The following is a 19,568-nucleotide window of genomic DNA, read 5'->3' as shown; positions in this document are numbered from 1 at the left end:
AAACTTGTCAGTTTTCCACACAAAATTCTGGAGGAACTCAGCAGCTCAGGCAGCATCCAATGGAAATGTATAAAAAGTCGACGTTTCCAGCCGAGACCCTTCTTCAGGATCAAGGCACTCAATTCCCGCACCTTTCTTACACTCTTTCTCTAAAACATCCAAACTCTGGAGCACTAGGCAGCCGTCCCTGTCTCTCAGGCCACCAAGTCTTTGTACAACATCGTAGTTCCGTGTACTGATCTAAGCTCTACGTTCATCACCTTTATCCATATAATCCTCGCATTAAAATACATCGACTTCAACCCTCAGACCTACCGGGTTCACTAATCTCTCCCAGTCCGCCCTTCCAGGCAGATGTTCCGGTCATAACATCCATCATCGCTTCAACACCCCGCTAACTGTCCCGTTGTCTCCACCCCCACGGCCCCCGTACTCGAGTAGTACATATGATCCTCTGTGCGAGGAGAAATCGGGTCGTCTGTCCCCGACAGGCTGTATCGGGAGTCCTGTTCCCGGTCACCTGTCCCCATCGGACAGTACTAGGTTATCTGTTTCCGCCCAGCTGAACCCGGTTACTTGTTCCCGTCGGGCTGTACCGGGATGTCTGTTTGCCTTGGGCTGTACCGGGTTATTGAGCTGTAGGCGTTGGGCTGTACCGGGTTACCTGTCACCGTCGCGCTGGTCCCGATTACCTGTTTGCCTTGGGCTGTACCCGGTTATCTGTCACTATCGAGCTGTAGGTGTTGGGCAGTACCGGGTTACCTGTTTGCCTTGGGCTGTACCCGGTTACCTGTCACTATCGAGCTGTAGGTGTTGGGCAGTACCGGGTTACCTGTCACCGTTGGGCAGTACGGGGTTACCTGTTGGCCTTGGGCTGTACGCGGAGACTGGGAGGGTTTCGGCTGCGCAGGCGCACTGACATGTGAAGTTTCGGGTAGTTTGTGAAAAATCTGAGCGCAATCGACCGCGGGAGGAAGGGCCGAGCGGTCCCGGGATTACCGGGTGGATCGGAGGAAACCGGCAGAACCTTTGGTGAGTGACAGACCCCCATCCCTTGGAGCTGGTGCCCGGCCCGGGTGTTCAGGAGCACCGAGAGTCTGGGACCAATAGCCGGGAGTTCTGGTTCTCGTTCGGCGCTCCCCGGCCTGTACAAGCAGAATTGGGCCTTTCGGCCCGTCGAGTCTGCTCCGCCATTCATCATGGTTTATTGATTTCCCCTCTCAATATCATTCTTCTGCCTTCTCCTCGTAACCTTTGACACCCTGACGAATCCAGAACCTATCAACCTCCGTTTTAAATGTACGCAATGACTTGGACTTCACAGCCGTCTGTGGCAATGAATTCCACAGCTTCACCACCGTCTGGCTAAAGAAATTCCTCCTCATCTTCCTTCAAAAGGAATGCCCCTCTATTCTGAGGCCGTGCTAGATCCCTCCACTATCGGAAACATCCTCTCAACCTAGGCCTTTCAATATTCGAGAGGTTTCGATGAAATCCCCTCTTCATTCTTCTAAACTCTAGCGAGTAGGGACAGAGAACCATCAAATGCTCCTCATATATTAACCCTTTCATTCCCACAATCATTCTCCTGAACTTCGTCATTGCCCTGGCCAATGCCTTCTCTTAAAGGTATATTTTAAGTGCTGTCTGACCAATGCCTTGGAAAGCAAGGCCTTGCCCATGCCTTATAAAGCCTCAACATCACATCTTTCCTTTTAGACCATAAGACGTAGGAGCAGAATTAGGCCATTTGGCCCATCAAGTCTGCTCCACCATTACTGATCTTTTATTCCCCTCCTCAGCCCCACTCCCCAGCCTTCTCCCTGTAACTGCTGATACCAAGGCCAATCAAGAACCTATCAATCTGTGCTTTAAACACACCCAGCGACCTGACCTCCACAGCTGCCTGTGGTACAAATTCCACAAGCCATACCAGCCTCTGGCAAAAGATTATGTCCCTGTTCAGAAAATAGTCTGCACATTTATTTCAAAGTGCATGACCATGCATTTTCAAACATTATTTCATTTGCCACTTTCTTGCCATTCTCCTAATTTGTCTCAGTCCTTCTGCAGCCTATCTGTTTCCTCAACACTACCTGCCCCTCCACCAGTCTTCGTAACATCTGCAAACTTGGCAATCCATCATCTAAATCATTGATATACAGCGTAAAAGGAAGTGGTCCCAACACCGACCCCTGTGGAACACCACTAGTCACTGGCAGTGAACCGAAAAAGGATCCTTTTATTCCCACTTGCTGCCTCCTACCAATCAGCCAATGCTCTAACTATGTTAGTAACCTTCCTGTAATACCATGGGCTCTTAACTTGGTAAGCAGCCTTGTGTGTGGCACTTTGTCAAAAGCCTTCTGAAAATCCAAATGTACAACATCCACTGCATCCCCTTTATCTATCCTACTTGTAATCTTTTCATAGATTTCCAACAGGTCGTCAGGCAAGATTTTCCCTTAAGGAAACCATGCTGACTTTGTACAATCTTTTCCTGTGTTACCAAGCACTCCATCACCTTGTCCTTAAAAGGAGTGGAGTGACATTTGCAATTTTCCTGTCCTCCGGAACCATGCCAGAGTCCAATGATTCTTGAAAGAACATTACTAATGCTGCCACAATCTCTAATGCTACGTCTTTCAGAACCCTAGGGTGCAGTTCATCTGGCCCAGGTGACTTATGTACCCTTAGGTCTTTCAGCTTTTTGAGCACCTTCTCCCTTGTAATAATTTAAAGGCATCCGTTAGTCTTGCGAGACCATGGATCTGTGCCTGGAAAGTCTTCACTCTCCAGGGCGCAGGTCTTGGGCAAGGTTGTATGGAAGACCAGCAGTTGCCAATGCTGCAAATCTCCCCTCTCCATGACACCAATGTTGTCCAAGGGAAGGGCATTAGGGCCCATACAGCTTGGCACCAGTGTCATCGCAGAGCAATGTGTGGTTAAGTGCCTTGCTCAAGGACACAACACATTGCCTCGGCTGGGGCTTGAACTCACGACCTTCAGGTCACTAGTCCAATGTCTTAACCACTTGGCCACGTGCCCACACCTTGTAATAATACAATAATAATAACACTTGAATCCCAAGGGGAACAATATCCTGGAGGAGAGGTTTGCTAAACCTATTGGGAAGAGTTTTGCTGGTGGGTGGGAACCAAACTGAAGAGATGGAGGAAGAGGCGGTTGGCTTACAAATAGAGAAAGCTTGGAGACAGTGCAAGTGGGGGGATAGGCAAGTTATAGAGAAGGGATGTGCTCAAACCAATGGTTTGAGATGAGTCTATTTTAATGCAGGTAGTATTATGAACAAAGCAGATGAGCTTAGAGCGTGGATCAATATTTGGAGCTATGATGTTGTGGCCATTACTGAGACTTGGATGGCTCAGGGGCAGGAATGGTCTCTTCGAGTGACAGGCTTTAGGTGTTTCAGAAAGGTCAGGGAGGGAGGCAAAAGAGGTGGGGGTGTGGCACTGTTGATCAGAGATTGTGTCATGGCTGCAGAAAAGGAGGAAGACATGGAGGGATGGTCTACGGAGTCTTTGGGTGGAAGTTAGGAACAGGAAGGGGTCAATAACTCTACTGGATGTTTTTTATAGACCACCCAATAGTAACAGGGACATCGATGAGCAGATAGGGAGACAGATTCTGGAAAGGTATAATAATAACAGGGTTGTCATGATGGGAGATTTTAATTTCCCAAATATCAATTGGCATGTCCCTAGAGTGAGGGGTTTAGATAGGGTGGAGTTTGTTAGGTGTGTCAAGCTGGTTTCTTGACACAATATGTAGATAAGCCTACAAGAGAAGAGGCTGTACTTGATCTGGTATTGGGAAATGAACCTGGTCAGGTGTCAGATCTCTCAGTGAAAGAGCATTTTGGAGATAGTGATCACAATTTTATCTCATTTACCATAGCTTTGGAAAGGGATAGGAACAGACAAGTTAGGAAAGTGTTTAATTGGGGTAAGGGGAATTATGAGGCTATCAAGCAGGAGTTGGAAGCATAAATTGGAAGCAGATGTTCTCAGGGAAACATATGGAAGAAATGTGGCAACTGTTCAGGGGATATTTGCGTGGAGTTCTGCATAGATATGTTCCAATGAGACAGGGAAAGGATGGTAGGGTACAGGAAACGTGGTGTACAAAGGCTGTTGTAAATCTAGTCAAGAAGAAAAGAAGAGTTTACAAAAGGTTCAAAAAACTAAGTAATGATAGAGATCTTGAAGATTATAGGGCTAGCAGGAAGGAGCTTAAGAATGAAATTAGGAGAGCCAGAAGAGGCCATAAGAAGGCCTTGCTGGACAGGATTAAGAAAAATCCCAAGGCATTCTACTAGTATGTGAAGAGCGAGAGGATAAGATGTGAGAGAATAGGACCAATCAAGTGTGACAGTGGAAAAGTGTGTATGGGAGCAGGGGAGATAGCAGAGATTCTTAACGAGTACTTTGCTTCAGTATTCACTACAGAAAAGGATCTTGGCGATTGTGGTGATGACTTGCAGCAGACTGAAAAGCTTGAGCATGTAGATATTAAGGAAGAGGATGTGCTGGAGCTTTTGGAAAGCATCAAGTTGGATAAGTCACCGGGACCGGACAAGATGTACCCCAGGCTACTGTGGGAGGCGAGGGAGGAGACTGCTGAGCCTCTGGCAATGACCTTTGCATCATCAATGGGGATGGGTGAGGTTCCGGAGAATTGGAGGGTTGCTGATGTTCTTCCGTTATTCAAGAACAGGAGTAGAGATTGTCCAGGAAATTATAGACCAGTGAGTCTTACTTCAGTGGTTGGTAAGCTGATGGAAAAGATCTTGAGAGGCAGGATTTATGAACATTTGGAGAGGCATAAATTGATTAGGAGGAGTCAGCATGGCTTTCTCAAAGGCAGGTTGTGCCTTACGAGCCTGATTGAATTTTTTGAGGATGTGATTAAACACATTGATGAAGGTAGTGCAGTAGATGTAGTGTATATGGTTTTCAGCAATGCATTCGACAAGGTACCCCATGCAAGGCTTATTGAGAAATTAAGGAGGCATGGGATCCAAGGGGACATTGCTTTGTAGATCCAGAACTGGCTTGTCCACAGAAGGCAAAGAGTGATTGTAGATGGGTCACATTCTGCATGGAGGCCAGTGACCAGAGGTGTGCCTCAGGGATCTGTTCTGGGACCCCTGCACTTTGTGATTTTTATAAATGACCTGGATGAGGAAGTGGAGGGATGGGTTAGTATATTTGCTGATGACACAAAGTTTAGGGGTGTTGTGGATAGTGTGGAGGGCTGTCAGAGGTTACAGCGTGACATCGATAGGATGCAAAACTGGGCTGTGAAGTGGCAGATGGAGTTCAACCCAGATAATTATGAGTTGGTTCATTTTGGTAGGTCAAATATGATGGCAGAATATAGTATTAATGGTAAGACTCTTGGCAGTGTGGAGGATCAGAGGGATCTTGGGGTCCGAGTCCATAGGACACTCAAAGCAGCTGCACAGGTTGACTCTGTGGTTAAGAAAGCATACGGTGCATTGGCCTTCATCAATCGTGGGATTGAGTTTAAGAGCCAAGAGGTAATGTAGCAACTGTATAGGACCCTGGTCTGACCCCACTTGGAGTACTGTGCTCAGTTCTGGTTGCCTCACTACAGGAAGGATGTGGAAACCTTAGAAAGGGTGCAGAGGAGGTTTACAAGGATGTTGCCTGGATTGGGGAGCATGCCTTATGAGAATAGGTTGAGTGAACTCGGCCTTTTTTCCTTGGAGCGATGAAGGATGAGAGGTGACCTGATAGAGACATAAAAGACAATAAGAGGCATTGATCATGTGGATAGTTAGAGTCTTTTTCCCAGGGCTGGAATAGCTAGCATGAGAGGGCACAGTTTTAAGGTGCTTGGGAGTAGGTACAGAGGAGATAAAAGGGTAAGTTTTTTTATGCAGTGAGTGGTGAGTGCGTGGAATGGGCAGAGGGCGATGGTGGTGGAGGCGGATACAATAGGGTCTTTTAAGAGTCTCTTGGACAGGTACATGGAGCTCAGAAAAATAGAGGGCTATGGGTAACCCTGGTAATTTGTAAGGTAGGACATGTTTGGCACAGCTTTGTGGGCCGAAGTGCCTGTATCGTGCTGTAGGTTTTCTATGTTTCTGTGTTTCTAACAATAATACTCCTTCTCTTCCTTCACACACTTCAACATCTGGCGCACTGCTAGTGTCTTCCACAGTGAAGACTGGTGCAAAATACTCATTTAGTTCATCGCCATTTCTTTGAACCCCCTACCCCCGGTTATTGTTTCTCCGGCCTAATTTTCTAACAGTCCTATATCCACACGTATCTCTCTTTTATTTTTTTATATTCTTGAAAAAGCTTTTTCTATCTACCTTGATACTATTTGCTAGCTCACTTTCAAATTTCATCTTTTCCCTTATAATAATTCTTTTTGTTGTGTTCTGTAGGTATTTAAAAACTTCCCAATCCATATTTGCACTAATTTTTGCTTTGTTGTATGCCCTCTCCTTTGCTTTTATATTAGCTTTGACTTCCCTTGTCAGCCAAAGTGATACTATTTTTCCACTTGAGTATTGCTTTGTTGTTGAAATACATCTATACTGCACCTTCCGCATATTCCCCAGAAACTCAAGCCACTGGTGGTTTGCTGTCATCCCTGCCAGCATCTCCTTCCAACTTACTTTGGCCAACTCCTCTCTAATACAACTGTAATTTCCTTTACTCTACTGAAATAATGCTACATCAGAATTTACTTTCTCCCTATCAAATTTCAAATTGAACTCAATCATATTATGGTCACTGCCTCCTAAGGGTTCCTTTACCTTAAGATCTCTAAGCACCTCTGGTTCATTACATAACACCCAATCCAGTATAGCTGATCCCCTAGTTGGCTCAACGACAAACTGCTCTAAAAAGCCAGAGGCATTCAACAACATGCAGGTCGACTGGGAAATTCAGGCTGGAAATAGATCTTGAGATTTCCCAAACAACCTGCATGTTGAAATCTCCCCTGACTACCATAACATTGCCCTATGACACACCTTTTCTATTTCCCATCGTAATCTGTGGTTCACATCTCAGCTAATGTTGGGAGTCCTTTTGCCCTTGCAGTTCTTTAATCAATAAGGATTCAATAGCTTCTGAATTTATGTCACATGTTTCTAGTGATTTGATGCCATTCTTTACCAGCAGAGCCACACCACCTCCTCTGCCTACCTTCCTATCCCTCCGATATAACGTGTAACCTTGGACATTCAGCTCCCAACTACAACCATCCTTCAGCCACGTTTCAGCGATGGTCACAACATCATACCTGACAATCTGTAAAGGTGCAACAAGATCATCCACCTTATTTCTTAACGTAAAGATTTTTACTCCTCATGTATGTGAAGAATGTAAGAAATAAAGTCAATTCAATTCAATTCTTAAACTCCGTGCATTGAGATAAAACTCTTTGAGTACTGTCTTTGCTTCCCTAATGCACTGATACTCACCCTGCTGGCTGCAATTTTGTCCCATCACCTGCCTGCCCTCCCTGACAGTCTGACTGCACGCTATCTTTGCTTTCTTACCATCCATCCTATCCTGAGTCCCTTCACTCCATTTCCCACTCCCCTGCCAAACTACCCCCTCCCCATCAGCTCTAACAAATGTGCCCACGAGAATATTTGTCCCCCTCGTGTTCAGGTGCAACCTGTTCCTTTTGTACAGGTCATATCTCCCCCAGAAGAGGTCCCAACGATCCAACAGCCTGAAGCCCTGCCCCCTGCACCAGCTCCAGGCCATGCATTTATCTGCCAAGTCATCCTCTTTCCGCTCTCACTGGCACATGGCATGTGGCACAGGTAGCAATCCAAAAATCAATACCCTGGAGCTCCTGCTTCTCAGCTTTCTGCCTAGTTCTTTAAATTCTCTCTTAATTTCCCTCAGGACCTCTTTGCTTTTCTTTCCTGTGTCATTGGTCCCACTATGTACCAAGACAGCTGGCTGTCTCCTTCCCTCTCCAAAATGATGAGGACATGATCCAAAACATCCCTTTATATTCTAGTTCTCTCAAAATGAATGCAAACATCACATCTGCCGTCCTCACCACTGATTCAACCTACCTTTAGGGAATTCTGCATGAGGATTCCCAAGTCCATTTGCACCTCAGATTTGTGAATTTCCTCCCCACTGAAAAAATACTTCACACTTCCTGACACTATCTCATCTGCCGCTTCTTTGCCATCTCCTGATCTGTCTAGGTCCTTCTGCAGACTCTCTGCTTCCTTAACACTACTTACCCCTCCACCTATCTGGTACTATCCACAAACTTGGCCATAAAGTCAATAACATCATCCAAATCATTGACATATTATGTCAAGAATCAATCCCAACACAGACCTCAGTGGAGCACCACGAGTCACCAGCAGCCAGCCAAAGGCTCCGTTTATTCCCACTCTTTGCCTCCTGCCAATCAGCCAATGCTCTGCCCATACTAGTATCTTTCCTGTAATACTGTGGACTTTTACCTTGTTAAGAAGCCTCATGTGCAGCACCTTGTCAAAGGCCTCCTGAAAATCCAAGTACTCAGCATCCACAGATTCTCCGTTGTCTATCCTGCTTGTTATTTCTTCAAATAATTCCAACAGATCTGTCAAGCAAGATGCACCTTTAAGGGAACCGTGCCGACTATGGCCTATTTTATTATGTGCGTACAAGTACCTTGAAACCATATCCTCAACAATCAACTCCAACATCTTCCCAATCACAGAGGTCAGGCAAACTGCCCTATAACTGGGAACCATTCTTTTTACGTTAAATATAAGTGATTTGGAATTGATGGCTTTGTTGCAAAGTTGGCAGATGATATGAAGATAGGTGGATGGGCAGGTAGTTTTGAGTAAGTAGGGAAGGACTTAGACAGATTTGGAGAATGGGCAAAGAAATGGCAAATAGAATAAGTGTTGGGAAGTGTACGGTCATGTACTTTGGTAGAAGAAATAAAGGGTTGACTATTTTCTAAATGGAGAAAAAATACAAATCTCTGAGGCTCAAAGAGATTCTTTAAAGATTAATTTGCAGGTGAGAAAGGCAAATCCAAATTTGGCATTCATTTCAAGAGGACTCGAACGTATAAGCAAGGATGTAATGTTCAGTCTTTATAAAGCACTAGTAAGGCCTTACTTGGAGTATTGTGAGCAATTTTGGGCCCCTTATCTTAGAAGGGCTGTGCCGACACTGGAGATGGTTCAGAGGAGGTTCCTAAAAATGATTCCAGGGTTGACCAGTTTGTCATATGAAGAGCGTTTGATGGCACTAGAACTGTACTTACTGGAATTTAGTTGAATGAGGGGCGATCTAGATGAAACCTATTGAATGGTGAAAGGCCTTGATAGAGTGGATGTGGCGAGGATGTTTCCTGTGGAGTGTCTAAGACCAGAGGACACAGCCTCAAAATAGAGGGGTGTCCTTTCGGAATTTCTTGCATGAGAGAGTGGTGAATCTGTGGAATTTGTTGTCACAGGCAGCTGTGGAGGCTGTCTTTATGTATATTTAAGGCAGAGGTTAATAGATTCTTGATTGATCAGGGTGTGAAAGAATATCAAGAGAATGCAAGAGATTGGGGCTGAGAGGAAAAATGAATCAGATTCAGTGAGCCAAATGGCCTAATTTTGCTCCTATATCTTATGGTTTTGTAATTTCCTTTCTTCTGCCTCTCTCCCTTCTTGAAGAGTGGAGTGACATTTGCAATTGTCCAGGATAAGAGTGGCGGAGCTGTTCTGGTGGGATTCCATGATAAGGGGAATAGAGAGAAGCTTCTGTGGCTGCAAATGGGACTCCCGCGTGCAAGGGTCAGAGATGTCTTGGAGAGGCTGCAGGGCATTCTGAAAGGGGAGGGTGAGCAGTCAGCTGTCGTGGTGCATGTAGGTACTAACTGTATAGGAAGAAAGCGGGATGAGGTCCTACAAGCTGAATTTAGGGAGCTAGGAGATAACGAGTAAGACCTCAAAGGTAATAATCTCAGGATTATGACCGGTGCCACGCGCTAGCCAGAGTTGGAATACCAGGATAGCTAGAATGAATATGTGGCTTGAGTGGTGGTGCAGGAGGGAGGGTTTCAGATTTTTGGGGCATTGGAACCACTTCTGGGGGAGGTGGGACCAGTACCGTCCGGACGGTCTACACCTGGGCAGGGCCGGGATCAATGTCCTAGGGAGATTGTTTGCTAGTGCTGTTGGGGAGGCTTTAAACTAATATGGCAGGGGGATGGGAACCCACACAGAAAAGAAGAGGGAAGTGATGCAGAGACCAAAGCTAGAGTTAGTGAAGAGGAAAGTAAGAGTAGAGTGCATAAAAGTAAAAAGCAAAAATCGCAAGGGTCACTAGATTCTCCAAACGTTTGTAAAAGGACAATGAGTATAAGGGCACTTTATCTAAATGCCTGTAGTATTAGAATCAAGGTTAATGAACTTGTGGCACAGATCAGTACCAAGGGATATGATTTAGTGGCCATTACAGAAACCTGGTTGCAAGGTGGAGATGACTGGGAATTAAATATCCAAGGGTATCAGGTAATACGGAAAGATAGGCAGGAAGGCAAAGGAGGTGGAGTGGCACTCTGGATTAGGGATGAGATCAGGGCGATTGTGAGAGACGATATAAGATCTACGGAGCAGAATGTTGAGTCCATCTGGGTAGAGATTAAGAATAGTAAAGGGAAAATATCACTGGTGGGTGTTGTCTACAGGCCACCTAATAAGAATATTGCAGTAGCAGAGGCCATTAACCAAGAAATAACTGAGGCTTGTAAGAATGGAACAGCAGTTGTCATGGAGGATTTTAAGTTTCACATGGATTGGGCAAATAGGTTGGTCAAGGAAGTCTTGAGGAGGACTTCACAGAATGCATCCGTGATGGCTTTCTTGAGCAGCATGTTAATGAACCTACAAGGGAAAATGCTATCTTAGATCTAGTCCTGTGCAATGGGACAGGTAAGATTAACAATCTTGTAGTCAGGGATCCTCTTGGAAAGAGTGATCATAGTATGATTGAATTTCGCATTCAGATGGAGGATGAAATAGTTAGATCTGAAACTCGTGTATTATGGTTGAACAAGGGAGAGTACAACGGGATGAGGGCGGAGTTGACTAATGTGGATTGGGAGCACAGGCTATTTGGTAGGACAGTTGAGGAACAGTGGAATACTTTCAAAGAGACTTTTCACAGTGCTCAGCAAAAGTATATTCCAGTCAAAAGTAAGGACAGTAACTGTGGGGAGAGCCAGCCTTGGATAACTAAGGAAATAAAAGACAGTATCAAATTAAAAGCTCATGTGTACAAAGTCGCAAAGAGTAGTGGGAGACTGGAGGACTGGGAAAACTTCAAAAAGCAAGAAAGAACAAATAAACAAGAAATAAAGAAAGGGAAGATAGAGTATGAAAGTAAATTAGCACAAAATATAAAAACAGATAGCAAAAGTTTTTATAAATATATAAAGCAGAAGAGGGTGGCTGAAGTCAACGTAGGTCCCCTGGAAGACGAGAAGGGGAAATTGATATTGGATGATAAGGAAATGGCTGAGGCATTGAATGACTATTTTATGTCAGTCTTCACGGTGGAGGACATGTCTAATATACCAAAGAGTGATGTTATGGACGAAATGGGAGGTGAGGACATGGATAAAATCGCTGTCACTAAAGAGATAGTGATGAGCAAACTAGAGGGCCTGAAGGTAGATAAGTCCCCTGGTCCTGATGGGATGCATCCCAGGGTGCTGAGGGAATTGGCGGAGGTTATAGTAGACGTGTTGGTAATCATTTATCAAAACTTTGTAGACTCTGGGCAGGTCCCAGCGGATTGGAAGACAGCAAATGTCACGCCACTTTTTAAAAAAGGATGTAGGCAAAAGACAGGCAACTATAGGCCAGTTAGCTTAAAATCTGTAGTTGGGAAAATGCTTGAAGCTGTCATTAAGGAAGAAATAGCGAATCATTTAAAATGGAGTGGTTCCATTAGACAGACGCAGCATGGATTCAGAAAGGGCAGGACCTGTTTGACAATCTTACTGGAGTTCTTTGAGGACATAATGAGTACAGTGGATAGAGGGGAACAGGTGGCTGTCGTATACTCGGATTTCCAGAAAGCGTTCGATAAGGTGCCGCACAAGAGACTTATAAATAAGATACGGATGCATGGAGTCGGAGGAAGTGTATTGGCATGGATAGTGGATTGGTTAACCAATAGAAGGCAGAGAGTTGGTATAAATGGGTGTTTCTCTGGTAGTCAGTCAGTGGCAAGTGGGGTGCCGCAGGGATCAGTGCTGGGCCCGCAGCTGTTTACCATTTACATTGATGATTTGGAAGAGGGGACTGAGTGTAGCGTAGCAAAATTTGCTGATGACACTAAACTGAGTGGAAAAGCAAATTGTGCAGAGGAGGTGGAGAGTCTGCAGAGGGATATAGATAGGTTAAGTGAGTCGGCCAAGGTCTGGCAGATGGAATACAACGTTAGTAAATGCGAGATCATCCACTTTGGAAGGAATAATAGAAGAGCAGATTGTTATTTAAATGGTGAAAGATTACAGCATGCTGTTGTACAGAGGGACTTGGGAGTGCTTGTGCATGAATTGCAAAATGTTGGCCTTCATTGCTAGAGGAATTGAATTCAAGAGCAGGGAGGTCATGCTGCAACTATACAGGGTACTGGTGAGGCCACACCTGGAGTACTGTGTGCAGTTCTGGTCTCCATACTTGTGGAAAGATATACTGGCTTTGGAGGCAGTGCAGAGGAGGTTCACCAGGTTGATTCCAGGGATGAAGGGGTTAACCTATGAGGGGAGATTGAGTCACCGTGAACTGTACTCTCTGGAGTTCAGAAGAATGAGAGGGGATCTTATAGAAACATACAAAATTTTGAAAGGGATAGATAAGATAGAAGTAGGAAAGTTATTTCCATTGGTAGGCGAGACTAGAACTAGGGGATATTGCCTCAAGATTCAGGGGAGAAGGTTTAGGACAGAGATGAGGAGAAACTGTTTTTCCCAGAGAGTGGTGAATCTGTGGAATTCTCTGCCCAGGGAAGCAGTTGGGGCTTCTTCACTAAATATATTTAAAAAAACAGTTAGATAGGTTTTTACATAGTAGGGGAATTAATGGTTATGGGGAAAAGGCAGGTAGATGGAGCTGAGTTTACGGGCAGATCAGCCATGATCTTATTGAATGGCGGGGCAGGCTTGATGGGCCAGATGGCCTACTCCTGCTCCTATTTCTTATGTTCTTATGTACTCCAGAGCCATTTCAGAATCTCATAATTCTTAAAAGATCATTGCTAATGCCTCCAACATTTCTTTAGCCACCTCTTTCAGAACCATGGGGTAATCCAGCTGGTTCAGTTGGCTTACCTATCTTTAGACCTTTCAGCTTCTCCATCACCTTTTCCCTAGTAACAGCAATTACACTCACTTCTGTCCCCTGCCACTCTCCAACTGGAGATCATCCACTTTGGAAGGAATAATAGAGCTGGTTAGAGCTTATTAGTTCTCCAACAGAAAACTGTGCAAAATAATTATTCAGTTCATCTGCATTTCTTTGTCCTCCATTACTACCTCTCCAGTGGTCCAATATTAACTCTCACCTATCTTTTACTCTTTATATATCTGAAGAAGAACTTTTGGTATCCTCTTTGATATATTGGCTAGCTTACCTTCATATTTCATCTTTTCTCTCCTTATAGCTTTTTAGTTGCTTTCTGTGGTTTTTAAGAGCATCTGAATCTTCTAACTTCCCACAAATTTTTGCCCTATTATATGCCCTCTCTTTAGCTTTTAGGCTGTCTTTGTCTTCCCTTGGCAGCCACGGTTGCCTCATCCTCCCTTTATAATACTTCTGCATTTTTGGGATGTATGTATCCCGTGCCTTCTGAAATGCTCCCAGAAACTCCAGCCATTGCTGCTCTGCTGTCCCTTCCAATCAATTTCAGCCAACTCCTCTCTCGTGCCTCTCGATTTCTGTTTACTCCGATACATCTGACTTTAAAGTTCAAAGTAACTCTTATTATCAGAGTACATATATGTCACCATAAATAATCCTGAGATTCATTTTTTTGTGGACATATTCAATAAATCTATAGAATAATAACCATAACCGAATCAATAAAAGACTGTCTAACTACAGTATTTAGCCGGAATGCAGAAGACAACAAACTGCAAATACAAAAGAAGAAATAATAATAAATAAATAAACAATAATTTGAGAATGTGAGACAAAGAGTCTTTGAGAGTGAGCCCATGGGTTGTGGGAACATTTCAATGATGGGCAAGTGAAGTTGAGTGACATTATCCCCTTTGGTTCAAGAGCCTGATGGCTGAGAGGTGGTAACTGCTCCTGAACCTGGTGGAGGGGTCCTGAGGATCTTGTACCTTCTTCTTGATGGCAGCAGTGAGAGGAGACCATGTCCTGAGTGGCAAGGGTCCCTGATGATGGATGCTGCAACAGTGTTTCATGTAGATGTGCTCAATGCTTGCGAGGGCTCTACCTGTGATGGACTTGGCTGTATTCACTACTTTTTGTAAGACTGGTGTTTCCATACCAGGCTGTGATGCAGCTGGTCAATATACTCTTCACTGCACACCTACAGAAGTTCATCAAAGTTTTAGATGTCATGTGGAATATCTGCAAATTCCAAAGAAATTAGAGACGACTGCTTGTTTTCTTTAGCTTCTCCTTCTCAAACTTCATGGTGAATTTTATCATATTATGATCACTGTCTCCTAAGTGTTTCTTTACGTTAAGCTCCCCAATCAAAACAGCCCTAAGTTACACAATACCCAATCCAGATCTGCCTTTCCCTTTGTGGGCTCAACCACAAACTGCTCTAAAATGCCATCTCATACGCATTCTACAAATTCCCTCCCTTGGGATCCAGAACAAACCTGATTTTCCCAATCGACCTGCATATTGAAATCCTCCATGATTATTGTGACATTGCCTTTTCTATCTCCCGTTGTAATTTGTAGCCTACATCCTGCCTACTGTTCGGAGACCTGCATAAACTGCAGTTCCCTTCAGGATCTTTTTACCTTTGCAGCTTAGTAACTCGATTCACAGGGATTCTACATCTTCCAATCCTGTCATTTTTTTCTAATGATTTGATTTCATTTTTACTAACAGAGCCACCCCACCCTCTTCCCTTCTTGCCTGTCCTTTCAATATAATGTGTATCCTTGGATATTAAGCTCCTAGTTACAATCTTCTTTGAACCATGATTTGGTGATGCCCACAACATTGTACATTGCAATCTGTAACTGTGCTATAAGTTCATCTATCTTAATCCGTATACTATGTGCATTCAAATACAACACCTTCAGTCCTGTACTCATCCTTTTCAATTTTGACCGTTTACATTGCATCTCATCCTGTTGACTGCAAATTTATCCTCTCATCCCAGATATGTTGCCATGGTGATTTGGGGGAGATACAGGCGACCCTGTTGACAGGATGAGGATTACTCGGCACGCCTGTTGTTGTATCCTGACTAATTTCAGTAAAACAGGAGACGGAGACAGAGTGAACCCTGGTAACTACAGTGATGGACTGGGCCCCCAGTAACCATGGAGACAGAGCAGGTCCAGGTAAACACAGCGGCAGAGCAGGCCCTGGTCACCAAAGGAACAGAACAGGGCCTATTAACCACATTAAAGGAGTGGGTCATAGTAACTACAGGGACAAAGAGGGCCCCGTTAACCATGGAGACAGAGAGAGCTCTGTCAACCACGGAGACAGAGAGGGCCCTGTCAACCACGGAGACAGAGAGGGCCCCGTTAACCACAGAGAAAGAGAGGGCCCCGTTAACCACAGAGAAAGAGAGGGCCCAGTCAACCACGGAGATAAAGAGGGCCCCGTCAACTGCAGAGAAAGAGAGGGCCCTGTCAACCACGAAGAAAGAGAGGGCCCCGTCAACCACGAAGAAAGAGAGGGCCCCGTCAACCACGGAGAAAGATAGGGCCCCATCAACCATAGAGACAAAGAGGGCCCCGTCAACCATAGAGACAAAGAGGGCCCCGTCAACTGCAGAGAAAGAGAGAGCCCCATCAACCACGGAGACAGAGAGGGCCCCGTCAACCACGGAGACAGAGAGGGCCCCGTCAACCACGGAGACAGAGAGGGCCCCGTCAACCACGGAGACAGAGAGGGCCCCGTCAACCACGGAGAAAGAGAGGGCCCTGTCAACCACAGATAAAGTGAGGGCCCTGTCAATCACGGAGAAAGAGAGGGCCCAGTCAACTGCAGAGAAAGAGAGAGCCCTGTCAACCACAGAGAGCGAGAGGGCCCTGTCAACCACAGAGAAAGCAAGGGCCCCGTCAACCACAGAGAAGGAGAGGGCCCTGCCAACCATGGAGAAAGAGAGTGCCCCGTCAACCATGGAGAAAGAGAGGGCCCTGTCAACCGCAGACTCAAAGAGAGCACCGTCAACTGCAGAGAAAGAGAGAGCCCCGTCAACCACGAAGAAAGAGAGGGACCCATCAACCACAGAGAAAGAGAGGGCCCTGTCAACCGCAGAGACAAAGATGGCCCCATCAACTGCAGAGAAAGAGAGGGCCCTGTCAACCACGGAGACAGAGAGGGCCCCGTTAACCACAGAGAAAGAGAGGGCCCCATCAATCACGGAGAAAGAGAGGGCCCAGTCAATCACGGAGATAAAGAGAGCCCCGTCAACTGCAGAGAAAGAGAGGGCCCTGTCAACCACAAAGAAAGAGAGGGCCCCATCAACCACGGAGAAAGAGAGGGCCCCGTCAACCACGGAGACAGAGAGGGCCCTGTCAACCGTAGAGAAAAAGAGAGCCCCATCAACCACGGAGACAGAGAGGGCCCTGTCAACCACAGATAAAGCGGGGGCCCTGTCAACCGCAGACACAAAGAGGGCCCCGTCAACTGCAGAGAAAGAGAGAGCCCCATCAACCATGGAGAAAGAGAGGGACCCATCAACCACAGAGAAAGAGAGGGCCCTGTCAACCGCAGAGACAAAGAGGGCCCCATCAACTGCAGAGAAGGAGAGGGCCCCATCAACTGCAGAGACAAAGAGGGCCCCGTCAACCGCAGAGACAAAGAGGGCCACATCAACTGCAGAGAAAGAGAGAGCCCTGTCAACCACGGAGAAAGAGAGGGACCCGCCAACCACAGAGAAAGAGAGGGCCCCATCAACCGCAGAGACAAAGAGGGCCCCGTCAACCGCAGAGACAAAGAGGGCCCCGTCAACCGCAGAGACAAAGAGGGCCCCGTCAACCGCAGAGACAAAGAGGGCCCCGTCAACTGCAGAGACAAAGAGGGCCCCATCAACTGCAGAGAAAGAGAGGGCCCTGTCAACCACGGAGAAAGAGAGGGCCCCGTCAACCGCAGAGAAAGAGAGGGCCCAGTCAATCACAGAGAAAGAGAGGGCCCTGCCAACCACAGAAACAGAGAGGGCCCTGTCAACCGCAGAGACAGAGAGGGCCCCGTCAACTGCAGAGAAAGAGAGAGCCCTATCAATCACGGAGAAAGAGAGGGCCCCGTCAACCACAGAGAAAGAGAGGGCCCCGTCAACCGCAGAGACAAAGAGGGCCCCGTCAACTGCAGAGACAGAGAGGGCCACATCAACCGCAGAGAAAGAGAGAGCCCTGTCAACCACGGAGACGGAGAGGGTCCCGTCAACTGCAGAGAAAGAGAGAGCCCTATCAATCACGGAAAAAGAGAGGTCCCAGTCAATCACGGAGAAAAAGAGGGCCCTGTCAACCACAGAAACAGAGCGGGCCTCTTCAACCACAGAGACAGAGAGGGCCCAGTCAACCACGGAGACAGAAAGGGACCCACTGGCCACAGTGAAGGAACTGGCCCCAATAACTACAGAGACAGAGTGGGCTTTGGTAACTGTGGCAGTGGAGCAGGCCCCTGTGACCTTTGTAACCATGGATCCATCCCATTCAGTTGTGGAACTGAATGATCCATCTCATTCAATTTCACAAAATTTTCCTGGAAAATCATCAGACATTCTTTCCCCTCCCTTTGACCCCAGTAACCATGGACAACGATCCCCTCACCCTGACCATGGTCACCATGGGCAACGGATCCTTCACCCTGACCCAGATAACTTTGGGCAACAGCTTCCTACACCTGACCCTGGTAACCATGGACAACTTACTCCTACACCAGAACCCAGTAGCCAAGGATTATCTGCCCCTCCGTCTGCCCCACCCCCTCCCCCTCCCCCACCTCCTCCTCCCCCTCCCCCACCCCCTCCTCTCCCTCCACCACCCCCTGCCCCAGGAAGCTTTCAGCGCTCCACGCCCAGCCGGCAGTCTAGGCTACGACACTTTAACTGGGATGCTCTCCCCCATCACCGGGTGGTGGGCAAGCAAAATATCTGGACGACAGAGACGGGTCCTGAGCAGATTGCTATCGACACGCGGAGCATGGAGGAGCTGTTCGCCCGCAAAGAGCTTGTCCCCACTGCTCGCAGAAGCTTCCGGGCCCGATCGCCACAGAGGAGTAGCGACACGGAGGTAAGGGAGGAGCAGAGCGGGGGAGAAGGGAGAGCAGCCGACGTGGAGTTGGGTAGCATTCCTCATTCTCACGAACTTCAACAAGTGTTCAAACGAATAAACTCTTCTCAGGCTCCCAGCCGGGCACAGGTATCACTTTTAACTGATATTTCAATGACAAACTTTGCTATCTTCATTAGGGATCACGCCTGGGCATGCCTAGTCCTGTGATATTTATAACCCTGTCATCTATCCCTCCTGATTGGTTAATCCTCATCCAGTCAATTTTCCACTCTCCCACTTTGTTTACAACCTGATTGGATGAGGACTAACGAATCAGGAGGGATGGTCTAGAGGGGTATAAACACAACAGGACTAGACATGCTCAGCCATCATCCCTGATGAAGATGGCAGAGTTTGTCAGAGAAACATTGGTTATAATCGAAACCTGTACCTGGCTGAAAGCCCAAGAAGAGCTTATTCATCATATACGCTGGGAAATAACTAGATCCGTTTTCAAATGTTCAAACACCTCCTTCCACCCGAGGGGCTGGACAAGGGGAATGTTGAGGTGTTTTCTCTGATGGGAAGGTCTCAAATGAAGGGCACAGTTTTAAGATAAAGGGAAGCTCATTTAAAACTTCGGTTCAGTTGTAATCCCCTCATCATAGGAAGGATGTGGAAGCTTTAGTGACGGTTCAGAGGAGATTTACCAGGATGCTGGCTGGATTGAAGAACATGTGGTTTGGGGACAGGTTGAGTTAGTAAGTTCAGTAGATTAGTGGAGAGGGTAAAGGATTGTCAATGAGTACAACCTGATATAGACTGTTTGCAGATATGGACAGCGAAATGGCAGATGGAGTTTGACCCGATCATATTTGAGGTGTTTCACCTTGGTAGGTCAAATGTAGAGAGACAGTCCACTGTTAATGGCAAGAGACTTAACAGTGTTGATGATCATGGGATCTTCAGGGTCCAAGTTCATAGATTCCTGAAAGTGGCAACACAGGTTAATAGGATGGTTAGAAAGGCATATGGCATCTTTGCCTTTATCAGTCGAGGTACTGAGTTCAAAAGTC

General features: G+C 46.3%; 1 protein-coding gene across 1 annotated transcript in view; it reads left to right on the top strand.

The window, feature by feature from the left end:
- Positions 1–942: 942 nt before the first annotated feature.
- The window catches only part of LOC140199934 (uncharacterized), a 113,794-nt gene continuing 95,168 nt past the window's right edge, over positions 943–19,568 (top strand). The window contains exons 1-2 of the mRNA XM_072262422.1: positions 943–1,032; positions 15,423–18,510. Of these exons, the coding sequence (XP_072118523.1) occupies positions 15,586–18,510 (2,925 nt within the window). The 5' untranslated portion in view covers positions 943–1,032; positions 15,423–15,585. The remainder of the gene's footprint in view (positions 1,033–15,422; positions 18,511–19,568) is intronic.

Source organism: Mobula birostris, chromosome 7 (genome assembly GCF_030028105.1).
Source record: "Mobula birostris isolate sMobBir1 chromosome 7, sMobBir1.hap1, whole genome shotgun sequence".
Classification (NCBI taxonomy): domain Eukaryota; kingdom Metazoa; phylum Chordata; class Chondrichthyes; order Myliobatiformes; family Myliobatidae; genus Mobula; species Mobula birostris.
The sequence above is the reverse complement of the archived record's forward strand: the minus strand, read 5'-3'. Positions and strand labels throughout refer to the sequence as shown.